Source organism: Hippoglossus stenolepis, chromosome 14, assembly GCF_022539355.2.
Source record: "Hippoglossus stenolepis isolate QCI-W04-F060 chromosome 14, HSTE1.2, whole genome shotgun sequence".
Classification (NCBI taxonomy): Eukaryota; Metazoa; Chordata; class Actinopteri; order Pleuronectiformes; family Pleuronectidae; genus Hippoglossus; species Hippoglossus stenolepis.
This window is the reverse complement of record NC_061496.1, coordinates 13962169-13989772: the sequence shown is the minus strand read 5'-3', so window position 1 is coordinate 13989772 and position 27604 is coordinate 13962169. Positions and strand designations below refer to the sequence as shown.

Here is a 27604-nt window from a genome sequence, read left to right as displayed (position 1 = left end):
GTGCAGGAGCAGGGCTGGGTAGTGATGCACAAGTGCTGCATGTGTAGACTCACAATAACAGCACTCTGGGTAGGTTAGTGGGATACGAAGCCGTGCACTCGACTGCCTCCACTCCCACGGGAAGAGGAGAGGAGAGGAGAGGAGAGAAGAGTGTGCATGTGTGTGCGTGTGTGTGTGTGTGCACGCTCCTCATGTTGGCGTCAGACAGGGTCACTACAACAAAGAGTTCTGTTTTGACTAGATTCCACAACCCTGAGTCCTTCAGACCTGTGACATTTAATCTCACTAATACCTCATTTACTCTGTTCACTGGGTAACAACATTCCTCAGATTAACAACAAGCCCGCTGCACCACATCTTAGCAGAGCAGCAGCAGCACTGTGTGTCCATCCAGGCACACAAACTGCATCCCTGTGATAAACAGGTAGAAAACATTCTTCATATCTATTCTACTCCGAGTCCGTGTGTCTCAAGGTTGGCTGAGCACTGTGGTCAGGTGTCGGCCATGTCGTGTGGAGAATTGGAGTATTGTGTGTGTAAAAGTTCCATTCTCGAATTTTCACGATGAGCATATATGTTTATGTAAATCTGAGGGACCTACGTGCACCTTCCTGACTGCAGGCAGGTATTTATCTGATGTTTACACTGCTCAATGACACACAGCCATGTTGTTTCACCCACAGTCTCACCAGTGGAGGACGATGTGACAATGAAAATCTGGAAAACAGGTTAAATGATCAATAAATAGTCACAGTAGCTCACCTGATTTGAAAGATGGCAGCGTGTACGGAGGCAGCAGCTCTTGGCTCTCTTTTTAGTTATTGGTTGTGTATTTAGTGGTTTGAGTCTTTTGTCAGATTGTAAACATTTTTTAAATAAATGTTTACAGTTCTTTCTGAGGTATTACCTCCAGTTGCATAGTACTGCTTTCTCTTGTACAATGACAATAAAGGCGTTCTATTCAATTGTACTCTACTCTATGTTTTCTGATGCGTAAACAATCCCATGAATCCAAACTTTAGCGTGAGCATCACCTAAATGTGCTTTTCTTTTCACTTTAAGCCAATGGAGGACCTGTTTAAAAATAATGTACACCTAATTTTGGAAGAAAAAAACATATTTTATATACTTTATAGCGTCGGCTGAGTCTCTACATTTCAAGGCCACTGTGGATTAAGGCACACATATTAATATATTAATGAAATATGTGGCACAGATCTTTTCAATGAATCCACATGTAAATGTAAACATAAAACATACGTGATATCCATGCAAAAGACAACCTGCACCATCAAGGCTAGAAGTAATAGTATAAAGTTAACATGTGTCCGACAAAAAAACAAAACACAAGCCAGACCGTTTTTTTGTTGGTCAGCAGATTAGTTGATTGATAGAAATTGAACCAGCCACTAATCTGTTAACGACGTCATATACGATAACAAACTGGATGTGTTTGATTCTCAACTGTTGAGCTTCTGAAGTTCCAAATGGTCATTCTCCCCCTTTTCTGTCTTTCTGTGGACCAAACCCTCTGATGGTTATAGACGGTCAGATCAATCAATAATGAAATAATGAAAAATAACTTCTTAGTTGCAGCCTAAACTCTTGTTATGCTGCAGGGCTGTGGTGTTGTTGTTATGATCTTGCCCTCAAAGAAACTTAAAAACGAGCAGAAATGTGCATTTTAATAAACAGCCCAACAATCAAGCATTAAACATGAAATGGTCAATGTAAGAAAAGGCTTATGGTTTCTTTTCATTCACGTTTCTATTTGAATGTGTTTTTGTTTTTTTTGATTCACCTCCTCTTTGACAAAGAGAACCCGGCGCTGTGACACCGCTTCAGACGGTCCCGATCCGGACTCCAGCGGCAGCTCGGCGCAGGTCCGCTCCGGGTTTTGGCGCAGACCACGTGTGGCCCAGCTGACTGGCAGGACTTGTTTACTGGAGGAGAGAGAGACGGAGAGAGGGGGAACCTGAGGGAGAGCCAGCGCCGAGCGGAACGGGAATACAAGTTTTTACACTTGGCCCGTCTTTTTTTACGAGAAAAAGCTTTTTATCTTCGTTTACCTCATCCCCTCCTTTTCCACTACCGGAGCGGGGGACACTCACTTTGTGTGCGTGCGTGCGTTTTCCCCCCCTCTTCATTTCAACTCTATCGCCGACACTGAAACCTCGTTTGTTTTGGATTAGCTTAGCACAGGCTAGCTGTTCCCCCCCCCGCCACCAGCTAGCGTTCATGTGAGAAAAAGAAACGGGCGGCGTGGCGGAGACTTCCCTCACTTCACGGCGGCGTGCGGGTCAAACGGAGCCGCCATGCTCGTCCCTTCCCCCCGCGGCGAACGGAGACACGAGTAACGATTCTTCAAGTTTTTTCCCCCCCCTCCGCGTTGCGTCGTTTTATGGGTGTCTGTCCATTCGTCCGCGGCGTGGTGGTCAGCGGGGGTGACGGAGTTCAGAGGAGGGTCGTAGCGGGGGAACGCTGAGGCGCTTGCACGTTTTCCCTGCACGTAGCTGCTCGGAGGAGTTTCCTGGGATGTGCTCCCATCTGTCTTCAAAAAAGAACAAGCGGCTTCTGAGGGGATCCGAGCGAGCAGGAGTGATCTAAAGACCTGTGGGCTCCAGTCCCCGTCAACTCCCCTCCGACCCCACAACTTTCTGCTGGAGCGACACGCGAGGAGGCTGGCCGTGTTTTTAATGCTGTGCGGGAGAAAAACACCGATCGCAGCTCGTTGGTGAAGGGGGGATCTTCCATCACCGGAGCGGTGCATCACGGAGAAATGAGCCCGGGGCCGGCGGAGCTCCTTCGGGGATCTCCAAACTAGCCCCCCGCGTGTGGGGTATTAATAATAGTAACAGCATTATTCCTCGCTCGATGTGCCGCAGCACCCAGATTACACAGATGAACGTGGACTGGCGCCTTCACGTGTGGAAAATGAAGATTTTCACTCACACATGTGTGACCAGAAGCCAAGATCACGTTATTTAATGGTCTGCATTTTTTTCCAGGGCTCGCACACATCACGGACTCTGCTGGGGAGATACTCATAAATTTATTACCACCACCTCCCCCACCCCGGTTTACGACGGGAGGGCAACCTTGAATCACTTGTCCTCATTGGACCTCCACTTTTTATGAATTGTTTTTGAACTTTTGATTTTTTTAAATTAACATTCAACCCCTCGAGATTGGAGGTTTTTTTGTTGTTGTTGTCGGAGCACAACTTCTCCTCAAGTCAAGATGAGGCGGTGGACGCTGAAGCTGAGAGCACAGATCGTGTTTTTTATCATCTGCACCTGCATCATATGCCAGTGTGGACTAACAAACGGAGAAAGTAAGTCTTTTATTTATTCATTATTGTTGTGGTGTGTGTTTATCATGGCACATATCATTAAGTTGCCTCCAAAATGCATCTAATGTCCCTTAACACACTGACTTATCAGTTTGAACATTTTGAACTTTAGCATAAACAAACGTGTACAATAAAATGGATAGTATATTATATAATATGGTAAAACACTCAAACATACAGAATTGGCCATTATTGGCTAATAATTGCAAAAGGGGGGGAATTATTATTATTATTATTAATTACAAAAGCAATCTAATCAATCCAGGTGGTGTAATAAGTACAATTTAATTGTAATTTAACAAATTTGCAGTAGATGAAGTGATTGAATATAAAATCGATGGAGCTCAGGAAACAGTGTGACTGTTGTATTATTTTATATCATTTTATTCCATTGTTTTTGTGGAACTGGACCTTCAGCATGGCGCATGCGTAAAGCCTCCCACGGGCTCTAATTAAGGGGCTAGTGTTTTCAGTGGTTGCGTATGCGTGGCCGCGCGCTAATAATTGATATTCCTCAGCAGAACTCCCCTCCCCTCCCTCCTCTTAAAGGCACATATATGTATTCCAGCGGCCTGCGTCGGATGCTCCGGCCCCAGGGCCAGATTAGCCGCTGTAACTGGACGAGGGTGGTCCGCTGCAGCGAGTCTAAACTGGGAGTAGCAGGATCGGCCCTGTGAGCGCGGATAGGCCTCTGATGGCGACAGGCGCGCGCGCACACACACACAGACAACAACAACACACATGCACGCGCGCGCACACGCACGCGCGGCGCTGCTGCTGCAGCCTGAACGTAAACAAATTAGCCGCCGACGCTAAGAGGTCTCTTTATAGGCGCGGGATTAGCCCACATCGGTGTGTCGAGCTGCAGATCGGAGTCCAGCGCGGTCCTCTCCTCCTCCGCTGCGGCTCCGTGCCTCCTCCGCGTCGCGGTGTTGTTGTTGTGTTTTTTTTTTATCAATGAATCTGGGTTTCCACAGTACAACAGCGTGTAATCTAAACAGCACCGTGATTCTCTGCCAGACACACACAGACTGCGATGGAGATAATGACCGCCCTCCTCCTTTAAACTGCCTAATGACCTCATATTAATAACGATGTTAGTGCAGCGATCATTTCCAATAAGGTACTTGTTTTCAATTGAAGCGATTATTGTCATTATAAATATAATAAACTGATCTAAGCAGAAATATAGAGGAGCAAAATAACAGTTAATGCTTTTTATTTGCAGAATAAACGTCATAAACGTTCCCGTAGAAATAGGACGTTACACCAGTTAATAGGGGTAAAGTGATTTTTAAGGATAATTTACAGATTAAAATTCTAAGCATAAAATAATGTTAAATGCTCAAAGACAGAGTGCAGAAAGAGGACTTTATAATTATTTAATACGCAGGCCCACATGGTAATGTTGTAGTGTTATCTGAGTTTGAATGAATGAATGTCTGTTTAAAACAAACTGGTTGTGCATACAGAATGGCTCTAATACAACTGTTATTATTACAACAATTATTTGATACCCCCCTTACTTTGAACCTTTGGCCTACGATTGTCCTGTTGAGATGTGTGTTCAGTGTTGTTGATGATGTGTTGCACAAGTACACAGTGTTTTCAGTACATGAACTTAGTCCAGAACAAGTCAGCAGGTAGGCCAGTTTAAAAATAAAGAACAAATAACCCTAATCACACTCTTAATGAAATAGTGTTTGCTCTATTTAGTGACATTGTGGATCTTCTGACTTTTTAGCTGCATTACTTACGAGTTTGCTCCCAGAAACCAAGTACAAAGAAAATGTTCAGGCTACTTACAAAGTTTATGTATGCAGACAGAACTGAGGCCCCTGAAAGGGGTTTTATGAGGAAACATTGTAGGTACCCCTTCTTTCTTTCTTTCTTTCTTTCTCTATTTCTTTTTTCTTTCTTTCTTTCTCTCTATCTCTCTGTATATTTTTCTCAGGCAGTGCAGTGGTACATGTCTTGGGCTGTTTCTGGTTCCTGATTTACTCAATTCTCTGGGAAGGGACCATATTTGGCACTCTTGAGATGTTTACGCCTGGGGGGCTGGTGGTGCGGGTGTGTGTGTGTGTTTGGGGGGGGGGGACGCAACAACCAAAATACTTAGAATACTTCATTCTGAATCCACACGCAGCCAGACATCTGACATCTCCACATCAGTCGTGGGAAAGGGGGAACCAGTATTGATATATAAACCATGCTTTCGGGCCTGATCTGCTTACTGCACCCTTAAGAATGCTATGAGGTGGCTTTTACAGGCCGTCGTTAGTTGATTTTGATTGAGCTGTTTGTCGTAGTTATCAGCGAACAGTTTTCTGAAGTAACCGCTGAGCTGTCTCCTGGTATAACTCGCGAAAAACAAGTTGTGCAACTGGGAGCCTTGCCCCCTTCTTGTTCCTCTCAGGCTTGTAAGCACAGCTGTGTGTGTGTGTGTGTGTGTGTGTGTGTGTGTGTGTGTGTGTGTGTGTGTGTGTGTGTGTGTGTGTGTGTGTGTGTGTGTGTGTGTGTGTGTGTGTGTGTGTGTGTGTGTGTGTGTGTGTGTTGTTATGCATGCTTTCCACAGTACATATGCTTCTTAAACCGGCTCTGTCACATAGACTGCTTCAAAGCTGAAGTACTTCCCACTATGATAATCTGAATTAAATGCCCACAGCAGTCTTTCTTATTCAGGAAGAACAGTTCAATAGATATGTTGTCCCAGGTCTGTTGAAACAAATTTGAGTATATACCCTACTAGTTTGGTAGTTGCCCGTTTACACAGGCTCTATTCATTGAAGTGCACAGTGGAACGTGTTTGAAGAGGCTTACCATACAGCTGCTCTGAATGTGATTGTGTACTTGTATATCAGTGTGTACTGGAGACACCCTGTGCTGTCTGCAGGATCTCATGTCTCAGCTCTTGACCTGCCCACTTCCGGGTAATGTATGTTTTCCATGTATCTATCTATCTATCTATCTCTCTCTGTGTGTGTGTGTGTGTGTGTGTGTGTGTGTGTGTGTGTGTGTGTGTGTGTGTGTGTGTGTGTGTGTGTGTGTGTGTGTGTGTGTGTGTGTGTGTGTGTGTGTGTGTGTGTGTGTGTGTGTGTGTGTGTGTGTGTGTGTGTGTGTGTGTGTGTGTGTGTCTGGTGGCCATGCATGAGAACAGTGTGTACTAGAGCGACAGGCTCAAGAATGGGCTGCCTGTTAGCACTAGCCCCTGTGCCCTGAGGGGCCCCTTGACCCACCACACATCCACTTCTTTGAATGGACACATTGCACGATGTGTTTTTGTAATGAAATTAGAAAGAATTGATGCATGACGTCCTGAAACATGAAAACAAGGTGGAGGTGAAGAATGTTATGAAGCTGAGTCTCCTTTCCTCGATTGAACCCTTTGCTTGATTTCAGCTTGACACATTGAAGCACACTGTTTAAATTTATGTTCTTGAAATTATTACGTATACTTAGAGTTTCAAACATGTACAGAACCAGTTTCTTTACACTGTGTGAACTACCTTCATAAAACACAAGAACAGCAGAATCACAACTTAACAAACAATGCACAAAACAAAATGAGGAGAAAAAACCGCAGCACACGGTTACCACAAGGCTAATATAATTGCATTCAAATTTCCAGGGTATGTTGTAGTCAGTTCTTGTGTTGTTAATTAGGTAGAATCAAGTCCATTCCAGAGGGGTCCGCCGTTTCCAAGCCTGGTTGCCATAGCTTAATAAATCCCTCGACATTGTCATGAAGGGTGTCGGTTAGTTTTTTTTTTTTTCAAAGGGACTATTTTCAGTTCCTCCTTATGCCAGCAGTCCTATAGGGGTGTCCTCAGAAATCCGATTATGGAAAATAACGTTTATTGCTCTATCCAAGAGTTTGCATCTTTTTACATTTCCTAAAAATGTGTGCAAATGTTCCAATTTATACATTTCTTTTAATCCAGATATTCTATATCTGTCTGCCATGGCTTGAATAATTAGAATTACTAAATGTTTTATAAATATAGGTTGTTAAAGATATTCAGTTTACTTCAATGTAAGATGAGCAAAGATAAGCTAATCACATCTTACAACCATGAGGTTTTATTTCATTATATATTTATTTTCTGTGGTTCAAGAAATAGATTTATTGACAAATAGTTTTAGGCTCTTGTAAATGTAAAATTTAATTTGACTAAATTTAATTTGCCCTGATAGTATCTAAAATTGTCACTAGAGTGACAGTTTGAAACTTATTTTTCGTGGAATTCCTGCCACAGTAGTATTAACGATGTCTGAGGATTGAGTTTAGAGTGGGATGATGTGTATGAACCGGTCAGTGTCTGATATAGCTCACATGTTTTATTTTATATAAGTTATTATTGTTAGTAATTATTGTTTCTTAAATAATGGTTTTATTTGCTGTTTCAATACGTTGCTATCAGAAAGCCCTGTAGTGTATATGCAATGGACTACATGCAGAATTCTGGCTTTCACAATAAACCGCTGTACCGCTGATTGCAGTTTGCCATTGTATGTTTGGGTAGTCCATGTTTACAGAGCCAGCAGACAATGGGGGTCATGAACTGAGGCTCCAGCAGCTGTGTGTTCCGTTTGGAGTGTTGGCCAGGAAGGCAATATGTACTGCTGAAGGAAATTAACTGTTGGGGTGCCTTTCCTAAGTGCTTCCTCCTCTGCTCTTATTTCTCCAAGTGTCCCTTTCAACTTCTCCTTACTTGCCAAAGCAATTTTTTTTTTTCATCTTGTTTGCACTTCTGTGCGTTTGCAATGCAAGCAGAGGATGAAATACATAACCTGACTTTATGACTTCCTCAATTCACAGTTTGATCAGCTGACAAGCAAATACATTCCTCCAGCGTGTTTGCTTGTGTTCAGTTTTGTCTGCTCTCGTCAGACATTTCTGTGCTAAGTTTACGCTGTTTTCAGTTTATGATCATTTGGAAAGGCTCAGAGGATATCTTGAATTCAGCCGAACAGCCAACTAATATACTTCAGAAACAGCAGAGGTGTTCCAAGAGTGTGCTCTTACAAAGGGTTTCTGATACCCATCATGAGAATATCTGAAAGATATGAAGGTTGGAAACTTGATTTACTGTTCACAAATGAGAATTTCCAAGTTGTTACAGTGCATGGAGCATTTAATAAAACTGAAAGATCATCATATCATATCATGAATAATATACTCTGTTATTACGAAATTGATCCACAATATCAAAAACAATAGATGTAATCTAATCAGTGTATTTACAGAGTTTATTCAAACTAACCCTCAAACAACAGAATTCCTAAACCACTTAGAAATATAACACAGAAACAAAAACATAACAGTACTTGGTGAACATGTTGACCCAGCAAGGAAGCTGAGATTGATGTGAACAATGTGTTTCTGAGACTTCTGAGAATTCATTGTCTCATTCATTGTGCACTTGGAGACAATAGTTAGTCATATTGTCTTGATACATTTAGATCAATTAATGTAAGTTAATTCATGCCCTTAATGCAGAGTTTTGCACTTACAAGAAAATAAAGGGAAATACTGAATTTTCTAACTTGCAGATACGTCACTACATAGACATCTTCCTGTCCAACACATTATCATGCCAGCTTCTAAGTTAAATGAGTAACTGTAATGTGTGTGTGTGTGTGTGTGTTGGTCTTTCCAGTTTAGTAGCAGATGACCTCCTCTCTGACTCCCAGTTCGAGAGAAAGAACTGTGACTGTTTATGTAAACCTCTGCTCACTGCACAGAAATGTGGTCAGGTTGGGAGGGGATGGATGGAGTGTGTGGATCACACATATACACACACTGGGAGCGCCGTTACGCCATGCTGCAACAATCTGATTCGATAGTCCTTGTTGCTGTTTGGATCTGCTCTATTTTAACCGTTGGTGACTTCACAGGAAAATCCAACTTGAGCTGGCTCTGTAATGCAGGGATCACCACAGGGATCTTTCGGGGGCCTTTTCCAGGCAGGACCAGACGCTGACAAAGGCCACGTCCATGTCCTGATTTGTATACATCTCTTTATTTTGTCCCCTTATCTCAAAAAATTATAAATATGTTTTTTCCCAAGATGCTGTCTAAAACTCATACGGGTGAAATGGCTATTTCGGTTTGATTTGGACGAGGACAATTAGTTGAAAATACCGTCATGTAATTATGACTCTAATCCATGTCTCCAAAAAGACTCCCCGCAGAGTTTGTTTTTTATCCTTGCTTTTCAAACAATCGTTCATGTGGAAATCTGTTTGCCAGGAATGACGTAAAGCTTTTGGCTCGAGTGTCTCTCGCCTGCCCAGTACAAGACAAGTGTTTTTGTATTGTTTTGACCTTCAGTGGACGGCAGACTTTATGAAAGCAACTGTGTAGAAAGAAAAACTTTTAACATTTTTAACGGTGTTTCCAGATTTATCGGCATAAGTGCGACTTCAGAGAGGGAGGCTGAATTTAAAGCACATTTAAATATGCATCAGTATATCTGTACTGCGGTTGTTACAGTTCAGAAAACCCTCCGACATCTTGAAAGTTACACTTCCAGCAGTCAATTCAGTTTTACTGCAATGAAGGCTTTGCTTTGTCTGAGATTTATATTTTATATTCTATAATCCTCTTGTAACTGCACACTTTAAACATTGATTGTGACTAAAACTAAGGTGTGGTGCCCCACAAGGTGTATTCTAATTCGTTTGGTTTATTCTCCATCTTATTATTGTTATTTTTCATCTTGTCTAAAAATGTTCAGGGTGTATACAATGGACTTTTAGAAATATGCCTTTGAGTTGTCCGTGTGCTCGATTCCCATATCTCAGGAAGGACTCGAGGGAATTTCTTCAAGTCGGCCTCAAACATTCACTTTGACTCAGGAATGAACTGATTAGATTCTGGTGGTCAAATGTCGCTGTGACCTCACGTCTGGCTCCTTCTTGTGAACGTCGTATATCAGGAACGTCTGGAAGGAATTTAATTACATCTGGCTCATACATCCTCTTGAATTCAAGGATGAAGTTCATGTGATTTGTAATTTGGTCGTGAAAGGTCAAGGTCACTGTAACTTAACAAAACATTAATTGGTCATAAATCAAGAAATAATTTTCAAATTATGATGAAATAGGGTTTGAACTGACAATAACTGTAACTAGATTGGTTGAGGAAAGCGAGGCTGTACACAGAAGCTGTATATATGCACCACAGCAACTTTTCCCTCCTGTGTCCGTGCTCACTGTGTTCGCTCTCCTGCCTTAGACTGGACCTCCCTCTCCTCCCATCCTCCCATATCCATCTTTCATTCTCCCTCCCTCCCCTTCGGTTGCTTTAACGTTCAGGGGTAAGAGGGTTCACTCTCATCCACTGATTTGTTTTTCTTTCACGCTGCAGATGCGCACAGCCTGCGGACCTCTCTCTCTCTCTCTCTCTCTCTCTCTCTCTCTCTCTCTCTCTCTCTCTCTCTCTCTCTCTCTCTCTCTCTCTCTCTCTCTCTCTCTCTCTCTCTCACCTGCTAATCCTGCTCTGTATATGGTGTGAAAGCCTCCTCTTAAAGGTGTGAATACCATCCATTTGACACCTCTCCCTCTCCCCCTCTTTGTGTTTTGTGTGTCCTCTCTTATTAGACCTGCTCACTACAGCTGGGCCTAAGTAATACTTAACATTTACTCTTTTATCCAAAGCAACTTAGTCCCGATGAGCTAGCCTGAGATGGGTTGCTATGGTGACAACACTAGCGCTTGCTGGCAGTAGGCACCTTTAGCACCCCCCCCCCTCCTCCCAACTCCCATGTCTAAATGTACTTCAAGCCTCACTGCATTTAACTGAATGTGTCATGACAGAAAGTAAGATAATTCTATTTGGCACAATTGTGTTGTCTTAATACACACTATAACCATATCATATTGAATTGCTGTTGTGATATAGTCATGGTTATTTTTTCCTCTTCTTACCCCCACTGTTAGCGAAACATAATCTATCCTAGAGTCCTGCACGGTTCATTCTACACAAACACGCACCTGCAAAGCTCCGGACCTGACCAGTTAACCTGCAATTACCTCCAAGTCATATCCTGACCCGTTCGGACCCCTTAACATGTGATCCGTGACCCAACCTGTCAATTCAACACCTTTGCCACATACACAATGAAATGGGTTATGATCTCCTTACCCTCCTGTTTTGATGGTTGAGTTTTGTTCTTGGAAAAGTGTCGCTCAATTGTCGCAGCACCTGAGCTCCTGCAGCTGTCGATGTGTTTCCTGCCCAGCTTGCGGAAATCAAAAGCTAATATATTTGACCGAGCAGCAAAGCTACTGAGAACTTATTCACCACTTTTGTCTTTAAGTGATCCATTGTGATGTACTAGCGAGTTGGATGTCGGTAGTGACAGTTACTTGAGCAGAAGTGAAGGAGTCAAAGGTGGTGTGATAAGCTTTTACAATAATACAAATCCTTGCACTTGCTAGGCTTCATATAAGCTGATTTAGATGTTACAAATATTGCACAATCATTTTATTGCAGATTTTTTCCCCACAATGAGAAATAACATACTGTAGTTCTAACCCGCTGCCCACGTACCCGTCTTGGTGCAGGGCTCTAATCCTGATTGTTTTCTAGTGCCATAAAAAATATCAGTAATCATGTCAGGGCCACTCGTCAATCAGCATGTGTCGTGTACTGTGTGGGAGTAACCTACTGTATCTCAATAAGTGGGTCATAATAGTGATCTTTGTCCCAGACTCACCATAGTACCACATTTATATTTTTGTATTGATCCTTATTACTTTTGAGAAATAGTGTGACTGACATCTCAGTTTTTAGGATCGGTCTTTTCTGATGAGGGACACCAACAGAATAAAACGGGCAAAATCACCTCAAGCAAAACTGCACTCGACCTCCTCTACTTCCTCTGCATGTAACACAAACACACTCTTCACTACGACTTCACCAATATTACAACAGATGGAGAGACTGATGGAAACCACCCAGAGAGAGGTTTTCACAAAGCTCCTTTCTGTGCTTCTTTTTTCTTGCGCCTGCTGTACCCCTCTGCACCATTTCACCCACTAGTCATGAAACCAGATGGGTGAGAATCTGGCCATGCCTCACAAAACCACTGTCCAGGCAGTAAATGTGATCTTTTAATTACAGAATATATGCTTGTATGATTTTTATTAGAGGGGTTTTATTAACTGTTAACTGTTTTTTTTATTAACTGGTTTGTTTTTGTGTGTCTGGAGTAAAGAGAGTTTTATCTATTGACCAGCATCGTTTATTAAATCCTTGGCAGTAATTCATGTAATAACAAACCCACTAATACCTAGTCTTCTACATGCCAGCCCGGCACACATCTGCTAGTCCAGTTTCTCATAAATCTGGAAGACATTCACTGCAAATCAATTGAACCCTCTCATATTTATACCAACCAATATTTCAACCCATGGGGAGAGTTTGGACAATTACATAACAAGTCAAAATATAAACGGCACACAACCCTGCAACTGTCAGAGGTATTTGATCTTTAAATTGTACTCGATGCATCAAGCTGCCCCAAATTTCACACACTCATAGATATCAGTTCCATAAATGTGTCCGATTCATGAATTATTTCCTGGAAATATGGTTAAAAAACGCCGAACCTCACGATGTTAGAAAAAAGAATTCCCGTCCCCCCCCACCAAGTGCCATGGCAATCAGTCTAGTTTTTGCGTAATCTTGCTTACAAACAAACAAACCAACAAACGGACAGGGGTGAAAACATAACCTTCTCGGCGGAGTTAACTAAAAACCAAAGTAATGGGCACCAATGTTGTTTTTACGTCCAGTTTGTTGTTAAATGAAATCGCTGGTTTGACATTTATCCTTCGTGTGTGTGTGTGTGTGTGTGTGTGTGTGTGTGTGTGTGTGTGTGTGTGTGTGTGTGTGTGTGTGTGTGTGTGTGTGTGTGTGTGTGTGTGTGTGTGTGTGTGTGTGTGTGTGTGTGTGTGTGTGTGTGTATTCTAGTACTAAAATCAATATTAGAGACAGAAAGCATCAGTTATGGCAAAAGATTAAGCTCTGAGGCATTCAGCTGAGACCCAGTTATTTTTTTTTTATCACTGGATAGTTGTCGATGTGTGTGCAGTGCCATCATGTGCACTTTGCTACGGTAACAATGTTTAACTGGTCATAAGGTGGCACATATAAGGACATGAATCGAGTGAAGGGATCGTCTTAAATGTTTAGAGCTGATACTGGAGCCTCTATCTGAGAGCTAACGTGTGAGGGACTGATGCCAGGACGGAGACAAAGAGCTTTCACCTAGTTTATGAACTCGCATCAAGCATTCCTAATTCACTTACAGTTAGAGGGGGCCCATATTGAATCATGCCTTGCTGTTAAATGACAGCTTAATGAATGGAAGTCATTTTACAATACTGCCGTGGCCACAGACCCTACACTCAAGGGACCAGTCTGTCAGTGGCCGGTCAGCTGATTTGTTGGCCAACGGGCCCTTTTCAAAGTTAACATGACGTCAGTATATGATCCGTGCCATACCTAGCATGCTCGTGGATATCCTGTACGGAAAAACCAACAGAGGGGAGGGCAGCGATTGAAAGTCTTTGGAAATGTATGAAGGGTTTTTTGTGGAAAAACAAACAGCAGGGAAGGGGTTAGTTACGCATGTGTGTTTATTGATAACACAGTCGAAATAATCTCCTACTTTATGTTTGATGATATCAAGTCATACAAAGAACTGGCATCAAAAGCAGAGAGAACATTTTCCTGGAAAAAAGAAAGTCATAAACAGTTTGTGTTTTTGGTAAATGGAAGGAGGCGCTGAAGATGTGGGTACAGGCCTGAGCGATGGAAAAGGTAGAAGGAGGGAGAGATATGGAAAGAAGGAAGCAAAGGCAGGATGTGTGTCTGCGTGTGTGTGTTTGTGTGTGTGTGTGTGTGAGAGGTTTTCCTGCAGCAGCCAGTGAGAGCTGGTGGTCTAACAGCGCAGACAAACGGGCCATTAAACTGACCTGGCCCCTTCACTCTCCATCCCTCCTGCCTCCCCTCTTTTCCGTCTTGGTTTGTCGACTCTCACGATGTCAAATCTCTGTTCGCTCTCCTCTGCCACTTTGCTCTCTCCATCTTTCAAATTCCGCCTTGTTTTTTTTCTGTCTTTATTCTTTCCCCATCTCCCCTGCTTGCCTCCTAATTCCTTTAGTACACAGACACATGTACATCCTCATACATTCACACACATACAATTTCAGTCTCATTTTGAGGCTGTTAGAATCAAATTATTTTCTCCTCCTCTTGGTGTTTTTCTTCGTCAAATTTTGGCTTCAGCTGTAGCTCGGAGTTGGCAGCCCTGCCACAATCCAGTCAAATCACAAGGATTTGCTATGCTTGGGATGAGCTCACTTGGAGCTTACCACACAGGAAACACCTCTGCTATACCCCTAAACTGTTATAGCTGAAGGTTAAAACTACTGAATGTCAAACTGAGTGTTCATGTGTTGATACACAGCCTGGGCAGAGTCCCATCACAGTTCTCCTACTCTGTTATTCCTATTTTAATCATTCTTGTCTTACCTGATTGAGTCTTAATGCTGTAGCCTTACTGCCAGTCTTCCAATGAAGAGGCCTAAGCAGATAGACAAGCAGATTTGGAGAAAGAAAAGATGCCATACTGGCTGGAAGAAGTTGACTTGACAGAGCCGCCAGGCAGGCGTAGCTCATCCAGCCTCATGTGTAGCTCTGGTTTGTGGGTCGGAGCGTTGGTGGGGCCGGGCCCTGCAGCTGCTGCCGTGTGGCTGCAAGTCAAGCAGGGATACTGAGCCCCGGCTGCTTCCCTCTTAGGCTGAGGCTCACCACACCAAGACACTGCACTGCGCTGCACTCACTGACGTGGGAAGATGAAAAGGAACATCAGATGTTTTTTGTATTACTCACTGTGTGTGTGTGTGTGTGTGTGTGTGTGTGTGTGTGTGTGTGTGTGTGTGTGTGTGTGTGTGTGTGTGTGTGTGTGTGTGTGTGTGTGTGTGTGTGTGTGTGTGTGTGTGTGTGTGTTGTCTGTCTCACACTATGTCTTCAGCACAGTCCAGCCTGCAGTTGATTACCTGCTCCCGTTTCTCTCCTCTGTCTGTTCCAAAATGCTATGTAAGGAATGCTGCTCCCCCCCAACATGCTCTTTATTTGTTTGGAGCACCACCTGGTTTAGCTGTTTTTAAGGTGTGTCCCGAATTTTTCAGATTTCTTTTCTTTGGTTTGTGTGTTACCAGCTGTCCCATTATTTTCTACACAGGGAACATGTTGGTTGTGATTGGTCATATAGGTGGAAAACCAGAGTGAACATGTGTGAGTCTGTATTTGTTTGAAATAACATGTTGCTTCATCAGAGTACCAGTAAAGTGCATTTGAGTCATAGTAAACATGTCAGGTTTGGTGTATTCTATTGTAGAGGCAGTTTGTGTGAATGAAAAGTCAGGAAAATCCTCTGATGCAAAGACTAAGACCATTTATGTGCTATACATTCTATACTGAGAATTTTGAATTCTTATTTGCTTGCGTACGTCTTCAGCTCTGCTGTGAACATGAGTTAACCGAATAAAACAGTCCAGCACGCTCGCACAAAAACTACTCAACTTAAATTAATGTTCAGATGAATTTGCATATAAAGAGGAGAAGTGAGATCGGATCACAAGTGGTCACTGGGGACACATACGGAGACGTGTTCTAATGCCAGGTGTGAGCAGTTGCATTTTTCAGACCTTAAAATAAAGTAAAGTAAACAGGCTGTCCTCGTCCTCAGTCCTCAGCATTACAGACAGCTTGTCTTCTGTTTTTTTATTCAGGAATAGCAACATGTCCACATGATGTGGGGTTAGTGTTGTTTTCAGTCTGTTAACTCTGAGACCAGTGGTGGAGAATACCCACTTAGATGGTCCCAGGAATGCAGAGGTTGTTAGAGGGGCCAGCTTCAGGAAACAATATATCTACTTTAAAACTAAGAGTAGGAATTGGTCTGGATTCTTACTGTCGTTTAATGGTTAAATGATTAATTGTCATCTAAATCTCTAGACATGAGACATATCACTGTCACACTACACACATAGTGAGTATCTGTGTTAGCGTTGGTAGTCATGGACATGAAGGGTCAGTTTCCATCATGTAGCCTGTTACACTTTGCAGTTGTCAAACATGGCAGTCCACACTCTTTCTGCTGTTAATTTTTTTCCTCTCCTGTGAGCCGTGAGTCCCAAGGTCGATTCAGACTCGACTTGGAACGAGAAAATAGTGAGTCACTGTTTTTAAAAACAAGTGACAGTGACCCTGGCCCCACTCCTTCTCCTTTTCTTTTTCTCTTCCTCATTCTTTCTCTCTGTTTACCTTTCTGTCTCTTTGTCTCCCTCTGTCTGTATCTATCTTTCTTCCCTTCTCGTTCCTCCCCTCCTCTCTCTCCTTTGCCACTGCCGGGAGGTAGAGGGAAGAAGGCGAGCCAAAGTCACCAGTGTGATCTGATTTAGGCCTCTCTCTTCTCTTGGCCAGCCATCTGACAGCGCTGGGCCTGCATGTTGCTCTTTTCTACCTGCCTCAATCTGCCACAGTCTGGCCCTCTGCCACAGCTGCAACGAGACCCAGCGTTGTATATAAATAGGTTAGACCAGCTCCCCTTGCCGTGCTCCTCAATGGGAGGCAGAGGCAATGGAGGAACAGGTGCTCCAACCCACACACTGCCTCTATCTCTGCGCTGTCTGCCCCCGCAAGCCCCCCCACCTTTATCTGATGTCCTCAAATGTGGAAGTACAGGTCCGGTAGAGAACACATGTTCGCTTGCTTGTCATATCACTTGATCATTGTTCCCTCTCTTTGTTAACAGAATCTTTTAAAAACTATTCTATATTTTATGGCACATAGAGCCTGTTTCCAGTCGGAATGCCCCCCCGCTCCCTGGCTCAGGTAGTGTTATTTTGGTCCTCAGCTCTCTTTGTTTTGGAGGTACAAGTTGGTACATGTTAATCAAAATGCCTCTCATGCATTTTCTCAGCATAATTTTTGTTGCTGTAGAAGCAACAGCTTGGCAGTGGGAGAACAGGGAGCTGGCTTTACTTCTCAGGACTTTCCACCGCTATATTAACAAACAAATGCATTTTCCACTGGCAGTCCACTTGGCACCACGGCCACATATTCTCTCTCCTGGGGTTTGTTCAGCAACTGAGCTGTTGACAAATCTATAATCAGCAGATCACCTCATCAGGGGCAACGTGCGCCTAAGCTGAGAGAGAGGGGAAACTTCTCACAGTCCGAAGTTAGCTGCCACCTGATTTCATGCTAGACAGGTCTGGTTTCACGCTAAGCTAACGTGCGGCTGCCCTCCACTACAGTGAAAGGCAGAGGCAGGATGGCCTGTGGGCCACAGAGGGCTCTGCTCTCACCTTCTAAAACTGCCACCATGATCCACTTTCCCATTGCCAGCCAGCACTGGCTAGCTAGCCAGCTACTGTTAGCTGATGCATATTAAATTCTCCCCAGGGAGCACAACTCTAAAAATAAGAAAAGAATCTTTCTGAAATTGTAGCTACACTATAACGGAGGCTGCAGCTGTGGGTGCTCGCTGAATAGTGGAGATGGCAGCTTCAATTGGAGATCGGCGTTAGATTGGTATGACCTCAGTTGCACCAGTCCTGCTCATTTCTGAGTTGAAATTGTGGTGAACATAGTCAGCGAGTTAACTCTGCTTCATATTTGATGCAGAGAGGCAGTAGAGATGTTTGAGTGACAGTTGACGACAGGGAGCTGAGGAGAATTGTGTTAACATTTCTTCCATTTGATGAAGAACTGCTGTAAATTAGAAAAAAGACTGGATTCAACTTATTTAGCTGTTACAGCAGTCCTCCAGGCTGATATTCCTGTGATGTAAGCAATATCTACTACGGAAAGAAGTAAGATTGTTACACCAGATGTTTTCTTCTTCTTCACATCACATTGTTGCACACAACATAAACCAGCCCGCCACTCCACACAGCCTCAATTTTCTGTGTAGTTAAATCTAAATTAGAATATTTTATTCTCAGTTGCCACCATATAGCGTCTTAACACTGGATTGTGCTCACGGCCTGAAAACCTTTTGTGGGAATCATACAAGACTTGATTCTAGAGTCTCACTTTTATAATAAAAATATGTTCATTTGCCAAGTATATTAAAAGTACTGGAATTTTGACTGCTTAGTTTCATAATACATACTTGCATGTTATGGAAAGCAGATGGACAGTGTGGATTTGTAGTGTATACAAATTAAATGAGTATTTCATAGGGTTTTCACATGTGCAGCCTGACACTTATTGGTTAACTGCATTTTGCTGATATTTGGTTGAGTGTGAGGAACTGGACCTTTTTAATAAAAGGATTGAACAATATACTATTTCAGTATCGATATATGCACATTTGCAGAGGATGCTGTGTTATCCAGCAAATTTGACCCACTGTTGTAAAAACCAGAAGAAACCATTTTTCTACTTGATAGGAAATGAACCCCATCAAAATCCACCTCCTCTGTCCAATCCTACAGACAAACAGTCAGTCCCTCTGTTAAATAACATCATTTAGCCCCATTTCATTACATTCTGCTTATTGATTTGTTATTCATGCTCTGCCTGCGCAGCAAAAGTGCAACCAGTCATTCTCAAGGAGGACAGAGCGTCTTACTGACTGGTTTGCGATTGTCTTTACATTTGTCTCCATGTCCATACGTACGTTTTGACGGTCAAAGGTCAAGGTCACTTTTTTTTTCTCTGTATGGAGGGTGTATAGATTTCGGTGTGTGAACGTTTACATCATATTAAGATAACAGTAAAAATAAATCTTGTTTAATAACATGAAATCATTACTTGAATGAACATTAGAAGCCTTCACAGCTTCAGCAATCTGTCCATTTGTTTCTTGGTTGGTTTGTTTGTAAGTAAGACTACACAAAAACAATTGAACCACGAAAGTTGGAGGAAGGATGCAATAAGGGTCCGAGAAGAACCCAATAAACTATGGTGCAGATCTGGATCAAAGGGCAGATTATTTTTTTACTTCAACATTTTCATGGTTTTCAGGGAATAATTCATGGTTCTTGGTGAACATAAATCTGGCACATTTAGGGGACTGATGTCTATGAGTGTGTGAAATTTGGTGCAGCTTGATTAAATTTAAGGGGATGTTGGACCTTGGAGGAGGTATGCGCTATGAACCATTCTAGTTCAGTTAATGTTTCAGCTTGAATGTGTGAAAAGACCTCCGAACTATTGAAACATCTCAGATAGTCACAAATGTCTAGACAACATTTGGATGCTTTTTTTTAAAATAACAATAGATCTGACATCTCTCAGGATACATTTCCCTGTGTATTTCTAACTGAACATTTAAGTGTTAATTTGTTCTTCTCTATTTGAAGTCTTAAACTTATGCACCTCGCTCCATCTCCGTGCTTTCTTTCTGTCTGACACCCCCCATACCTCCCTCCTCCTGCTCCTCTCCTCATTCCTGCTGCCAAATTAAGTGTCAAACAGACAGGGAAGGCGGGTGGGATGGCCCACATTTCTCCTATAGAGGTCCACACAGTATGGCACAGTACGTTCCAGTCTGTGCTCTGTTATTCCATTCTCTCTCTGCCCTGCTCAGACACAAACCCCACCCCCTCACCCCGGCTCATTAGTGGCTGATTGGGTTGTTATTGTAATTAAGAGCTCCTGTACGGCCAGTGAGAGCACCGGGCTGTCTGCTTATGGGTGGTCCTCAGTGGGAGGGTGAGCTGGAGAGGGGTCACGGTTATTGTCCACCAAAAAAACCCCCCACCCACACAATCTCTTTTTTCCCCTTTCTGTATCACACATGAAGCTCCAACCTGGACTTAGTCCGTTTAAGTGAGTTATGTGAATCAAAGCCCCAGAGCCTTTTGTTTGACAGGTTCCTTTCTTTAGGCAACACAGAAATGAAAAACTCTGCAGCAGGTGTCTCTTGGTCTGTCTCCATATGCCGCGATTCTGTCTGTCCTTTTGTCACACGTTTGTCCATCACACATCCAGTTATGGTCTCTGTTTGTTTATTGTAGGTGAAAACCACTTATTGTTGTGTTTGTGTCCCTGACCCCTCATCAAGGTGGGGGCATATGTGTGTGTGGTCCAGGTACGTTGTGAGGACCTAAATGTGTTTACACAGTCAGATAAAAGGGACTTGTCTTACTTGTGAAGACAAATCCGCATAATGTAAATCAGGGAATTAAAAGTAAGTTAATGCAATGTCCTCTGAAGCCATGGAGACACGACTGTGCGTGTGTGTGTCATGTAACAGTGGTCCATAGCGGCCCTCCATTCATGCATGTGATCACCAACCGTCCTGTAGGTCCCTTACGTCACTGTATTCCTGCTTGGGCTCAGGTTACACTTTCACCCCCTCCCACCATCTCACTCACCCCTTCGTCTTCTTCCCCCTCTTTTGCCCACAATCCCGCGACTCAGTCTCCCTCTCCTGTGTCCCCCTGCTCCCAAACCTGGGAGGAGAGAGGAGATGGCTCATTATTTTAAAGACACAGTGGCTCTCAGAGCCAGCTGCTGACTGCATGACAACCCCTCCTCCCCTCCACTCCTCCTTTACTCCCCCCTCTCTCTCCTCCCCTCCTTCCCATCTGCCCCCCGATGACCCCCCTCACTCCTTCCTCCTCTCTCTCTCTCATTCCTGTCAGTCGAAAACAAGACTCCATTTTGCGGAAGGGAACTCCCAGCAGCACCGTCTTCTGCTTCCCCTCATGGCCCACTAACATTTCTTTGTGTCAATAAAGCTTCTCCAACAGGAGGCGTAACATATGTGCGAGCCCGTCCGCCTGCTGTGCAAGTATAAAGACCTAATCCCCACTAAAATATTTCCTACCTGCATTTGGAACAATACATTAATGTGAAATGGTCACTTTTGTGTCCTCTTGGTACGTCTCAAAGAGCAACGTGGGCAGAGGTGAGATGCACCTTTGCCCTGTTGGTGCTGCGTGACGCTGTTTGTTATGTTGTCATGTTGCACAGTAGGTATCCGGTTAGCGCTGCAGACTGTGAGTGGGTGGCCTGTAGGCCTGTTTGATGTGTCCGGGAGATAAGGAAACGGGGGTAGAGAGGTGTAAGGTTGCTGTTATCACTGGAAATAACACCAACTGCTGTATTGTGGAGGCAGAAGTGTGTTTTTGTGTTTTGGTTTCTGTAACTTTAAGTGTCTTATAAAGAGGGTGTGGTTGAGACAAGCTGCTTAGGTTGTATGAATGAGTTGTCGTTTTTCAAACTCAGTGTTTATTTTGAGAGTTGGTTCACAGCTGAAACGCATTTGTCTTATTTACGAGTTGTTATTCTTCCAGACCAATGTGGATGAATGAGAATACAGTGTTCAAATGTTTGATCTAGTGTTTTACATTGTAATTTAAGTTTGACAAACTCACTGTTCTAAACCGGCGGCACATCTTCTCACCTTTATTTGATTTTCACATCTTTTATTGTCATGTCACTCCACACCCTTGCGGCTTGTAGAGATATTTGTGGACAACTGCTGTAGTTCAAACTCTCAGATAATTGATGGCTCCTTCAGCTCCACATTTTGTCTCTCCACCTGGAGCCACTGCTTCCTGGATCTGAGTGAAGTCAAGTCATGCGTCACCTCTCAGATATTTGTTGTTTCATCATTGTAAATATCCTGGCACTCCTCTGTTGGTTTATAAAATCTTGATGAGCTAATATAAAGTTGGTGAACAATGCTCCTGACATGTTGCTATAGAGAGCTGTTTCCTTTTTCCTAGTTTTGATCTCAGTCAATATAAACAAAAAAAGAAATTTAAAGGGCTTTGAGACTCCATAGCTTTACTTCATTCAGTTCAGTTATGAAAAATTCATTTTAAAAACATGAGACAATTTTGTGTGACATTAACAATTATGTCTCTCCCAATGATATATGCAGATCTTTTTAGTGCAGTGACTCGACTGCCTGTAACTCTAATGTAGTGCACTTCACAAGTGTTGGAGATAGATTTTTTAAAACAAACACTTAAACAAACATTTCCATATTTTGAAATCTAGTTTTCTACAAGCTGACCAGAGTAAAACTTTATAATTAAGAGGATGGCTTGACTTTTTTTTACTTTCTATCATTTACATTACACCAGTCACACTGAAAAAGTAAAAATATATACGTGCCAACGTAAACATAAGCATGTTTTACACTGGTGCTCACTGCTTTATTGGAAATTCCAATTTCACTTTAAAACTTGACCCTTTTTTTCAATCTGATCCAAACATTTTCTTCTAACCTCTAAGGTAATAACATGAGGTAAACTAGTTGGACCAATATTTTATGACCATTTGGAATCTAGGCTTGACTTTTTTCTGACCCCTGCTGCCAAGATGTGGACGTAGTAAAAAACATGGTTTTATTTGACAGTGTAGTGATTGTCGGCTTTATTGGCTGCTCTTCATTATAAAGGTCACTTGAACTGTTCCATTGATGTGCTGCTGGTCATAGTTTTTACCTGGACTGTTGACATGTTTGTCTTGCTAACCATTAACAGAATGGGAAGTTAATAGGTAGCTTACACATGGGAAATGACCAGGGCCAATAACAACTCAATGAAACTCTGCAGTCCGCTGCAATGAATGTTGACTTTTTTTCCATTTTACAATGCAGGTTTTAGTGTGATTGATTATTTTTCTAGTGTGTGCAAAGGCGTTGAGGGGAATTGAGGGTAATAAATAGGGGAAATAGAAAAGGTGGTGAGCAGATGGGGTTCACACCATTAAGATGCATGAAAGACACTTACAGATTGTGATTAGCAGACGTGTGTCTGTGTCATCGATTGAGAACAGCAGATGAGATGGACACCATTAGATTGTCTCAGTGATAGAGATCTCATTTTGCCCTGCGTGTACAGGCTCAGGCCCTTTTCAATGTTTCATTTGCCAAAAGATAACTGTTGACACCAAAGTACCAGTTTTTCTTATTTGATTGGTATTCATTTAATCTTTATTTACATATTAGGCTTGACGTGAAGAATGGCCAGTTTCTGTTGGTGTATCTTTTTTCATTGAAGTGTTTTTAGCATCAGAAGCATAAACTTCTTTATCATTCTTCATGCTGCAGTTTAACTGCAATAAACGTGGCTTAAAATAGTAACCTCATGTTTGTGTCTTGTAGAGGAAATGGCTTTGTAATGTTCCATTAGAAAGTTGCATTTAAATACAGTGTTCTTGCACATTGTTGGTTATTGTTGATCATTAACCATCTGTTTTGGGCTCTAATGGCTGCCAGTCTGGTTGATACGGTACATGAGTGGTTAAGTCATGTGAACAAATTAGTATTTTATGTCTGTGTTTTTTAATGAGTGTGTTCACTGAATGTAAATGGATGTTGACTCGGAGTTTGTATGCGCATCTATGCAAATGATTCGTTCATTTTTATCGCTATGTACAAACATCATCTGTCGCGTCACTCTGTCAAGCAGTAAATCGTCCCCTCTTTAAAGGAGTAAGTCTGTTCACAGAAGATGTCACTTGCTTTGACTATTGACTGATGAGCTTGTTCAAAATTTGAGTAATCCCACTGCTAGATTGTTCTTGATGTTTTTTGTGAAGCACTTTGTTTAGATAAATGCTGTACAATACAGTTATTATTATTATATTACTCTGTAAGAGTAGTCTAAACATAATTTTGTGGTTATATATTTAAAGAAAAATGCTGTTTTCTTCCAGTCATCTCCCTTGCCACTTTGAAATTTTCCTTTAACCGCTGTAGAAAACATTAGAAATGTACATCTCATTACTTGTAGTGAGCCACAGCAGCATGCTGCTTCCCTCTCTACACCTCCTGAAGTTACTGTCATCCTAATTGAATAGTGTGTGTGTGTGTGTGTGTGTGTGTGTGTGTGTGTGTGTGTGTGTGTGTGTGTGTGTGTGTGTGTGTGTGTGTGTGTGTGTGTGTGTGTGTGTGTGTGTGTGTGTGTGCAGCAGTAAAAGAGTATGAATGAGCATGGATAACCATTTGGTTCAAGGCTTTATTTCAGTTTAACCCCTTCACGTCTGCTCCATTCAGATCAGACAGTGCCATACAGTGAGTGTGTTTGTGTGTGTGAGAGAGAGATGGGGAGGAACAGGGAGAGGGAGGGAGCGAGCACAGCCAGCCAGTCAGATTGCAGAGGGGACTTGAGTGAGGCGGATTCATGAATGGCTCTGCTCTACTTTATGTAAATCACTAGAGGTTTCATGGCTTAAATGGGAAAAGAAGGATATGTTGATGAAGCTGTCATACTAAGAGAACACTTTTTCACCCATGATGCCTGTTACTATAAAACCAAAGTCAAGCTAGAATTGCGAGAGGGAGGGAAAAGTACGAGACATAGAAACCAAGTGTTGCTCACCTAGTTTATCAGTGATGGAAGGTTCTGAAACCATTAGTTGATCAATCAATTAAAGGGTAGTATGTTAAAAAAAATCTGTCTCAGTATCACTCTCTGATTATAATATAAACAATTTGTTATAATTTTCACTTCATAATTTGGTTATGTAAAGATGTCACCTTGAGGTTTAGGAAAGTTACATTTTTTCACTATTTCCTGTAGTATTAGGAACTATAAGCATTTCTAATGGAAAAATACTGCAATAAAAATGATAATCATTCAGCTGTGTTAGAAATGCGTCAGTGTAACTCAATACTCATCTCACACCTCAGACTTGTCTCTCAAGTTGAGCAAGACTAAAAGCACCTTAAACAAAAACTTACTTGTGAATGCAAGATTCATTGCTGGACTGTTTTAGGCTGCATTAGTTTTAGCTGGTTGTAATAAACTGGCAGCTGTGTGAGTGTATACTTGAAGTACACACTGATGTGCCTAGTTTGTATTTATGTTGCAGAAAGGTGTCTCAATAAAACTTAAGTAAACACAATTTAACTATTGATTAAAATATATTGATAAAAACTAGTTTAATATATTTTCAACTACTTGTAACTTATGCCTGTAATATTCTCTAATATCTCTCTCCATCATCTTCTCTCTGTTCTTCCAGTATGCCCGAGCAAGGACATCCGGAACAATGTGACCACCCTCCAGTCGTTGGAGAACTGCACCATCATCGAGGGACACCTGAAGATTCTGCTCATGTTTAAGACCAAGGCCGAGGACTTTCGTGGCCTCAGCTACCCAAAGCTACGAGTAGTGACCGACTACGTGCTTCTCTTTAGGGTCTACGGCCTTGAGATGCTCAGCGATCTCTTCCCCAACCTGACAGTGATCCGCGGCAACAACCTCTTCTTCAACTACGCTCTTGTGATTTATGAGATGCTGCAGCTGAAAGAGGTGGGCTTTTACAGTCTCATGAATATCACCCGGGGCGCCGTGAGGATTGAGAAGAACCCAGACCTGTGCTACCTGGCCACCTTGGACTGGTCCAAGATCCTAGACTCGGTGGAGGACAACTTCATCGTGGCCAATAAGAACGACAGGGAGTGTGGAGACGTGTGTCCTGGCACGGCCCAAGGTCAGACCACCTGCCCGCAGAACACCATCAACGGACACTTCAGGGGACGATGCTGGTCGCAGAACCACTGTCAGAGAAGTAAGTTTGTACCTGTGTTAACTTGTCTCCAACAGCTGAGCGTATTCGTCTTTTTTTGTCACACAATTCTTTTTTGACACAATTGATCGTTGTCAGGTCTTTAAACCAACCTCATACTCACCGCATAATAAAAAGAAGACTGACCTTTGTGCTTGGAGCAGTGGAGAAGTCTTCATATTGACTGGCTGCTGTGTGCAGACATGATAGTTTAGCACCTTTCCAGGATCCATCACACAACTCGTAACGTGCTCCATTGGAACACATAATGAGAATATGCACTGGAGATTTCTTCCTCCCAAAGAAATCAATTGGGCAACTGATGTTTTCATTCCAAATGGTTTATGTAATGATTTCTGTGATGCAGTGGGCCTGTCCTAATATCAGCAGCAAGGGGTGGTGGACACGCCCTCTGATTAACATTCATTGACTGGATCATTGTGGGCAAGTGATCTGTAATTACAGGCTCAGGATCTGCTTGATGTGTGAAATGACTCAACTGCATTGTCGAGTCAGGGAAGTGCACATTCAGAAGTAGGGAATTATGGGAAGAAAATGCCCTGAAAGGAGGAGGTTGGAGTGAGAGGCGTCGGACAGGCATAAAACAGTACAGTAAATATGCTTGTTAGAAATTGTGCAGATTTCCTCTTTGTAAAGCAAAGTAGAAGAGCTGCGGGTTTGCTCGGTGCAGCTGCCAGTGTGTTGGCCAGTCAGTCAGTCTTTTTCTCTCCTACCATAAAAGCAGAGAATGGCTTCTATTGTAAGACACACAGAGGGAATGCTTATTATTTTTTGAGGGCGATTATAGCTTGTGTTGTTTTTTTTTCTCTTGTGTCTGTGTCTGACAGAAAGGCTAGCGTTCAAAGCTTGACGACCATGGCCATGTTTAGGCTCGAACATTGACTATTGCAGGCCGCCTTTGTAATGTCGGCTCCTCAATTTTCTGCCAGGTCCGACTGTTGGGAAAGTAATACAGGAAATGGTTCACTTTGTGTCTCAGTGTCCGTCTCTTTGCACACATTGCCTCAGAGTTTTGACTTTAAGAATGTGTACAGTACTCAATTTGTTGTAATTGTTAGTGTAAAACAATTATTTCAAGCATTACCCGGGAAGAAAGATTTGTTGTGTTTTCCCGGTGACTCTGGCTGTTGGAAAATTTAGAAATCTAAAATGAAAAGCTGCTGTTATTTGTGTCAACATAAAAGATGTATTGTTTTAAAGGGGACATAGCATGCAAATTCCACTTTGTTAGTGCTTCTACAGGTTAATGTGGGTATCTGGCATGTCTACCAACCCAAAAACTCTGGGGAAAAAACACTCGCGTGTTTTGTTATAGTTCCTCTAAGTCAGAAACGTCATGCTTGAGCGACTCGATTGCGCTTCCTGGGTTTTGTGTCGTAACAAGGAACTGGAAGTCTCCTTGTTACGACCCCCGTCCCCCACACTCGTTACTTCGGGTTTACACGGAGGCAGAGCGCCGTTCCCAAGCACGCAGCCGGGCTGTTCACGGGGCCGAGCATTTCTCCGCTGGTCAGCCCGCGATTCACTCACATGTGGCATTTGTCTGGATCGTTGGGACTGGGAGGCTGCAGCAGCTGCTCGGGCGCGACCGCTCGCTCTCCGTGCGTGAGCTGGAATTTGTGTCAGCGCCACACAGCCAGCAGTGTGGAAGACTTCCGCAG

The 27604-nt window shown here is 42.7% G+C and overlaps 1 protein-coding gene across 1 annotated transcript in view; it reads left to right on the top strand.

Annotated features, from left to right (window-relative positions):
• Nucleotides 1–1939: 1939 nt before the first annotated feature.
• Nucleotides 1940–27604, top strand: part of insrb (insulin receptor b) — an 82265-nt gene continuing 56600 nt past the window's right edge. Inside the window, exons 1-2 of the mRNA XM_035176283.2 lie at nt 1940–3334; nt 25377–25925. Of these exons, the coding sequence (XP_035032174.1) occupies nt 3241–3334; nt 25377–25925 (643 nt within the window). The 5' untranslated portion in view covers nt 1940–3240. The remainder of the gene's footprint in view (nt 3335–25376; nt 25926–27604) is intronic.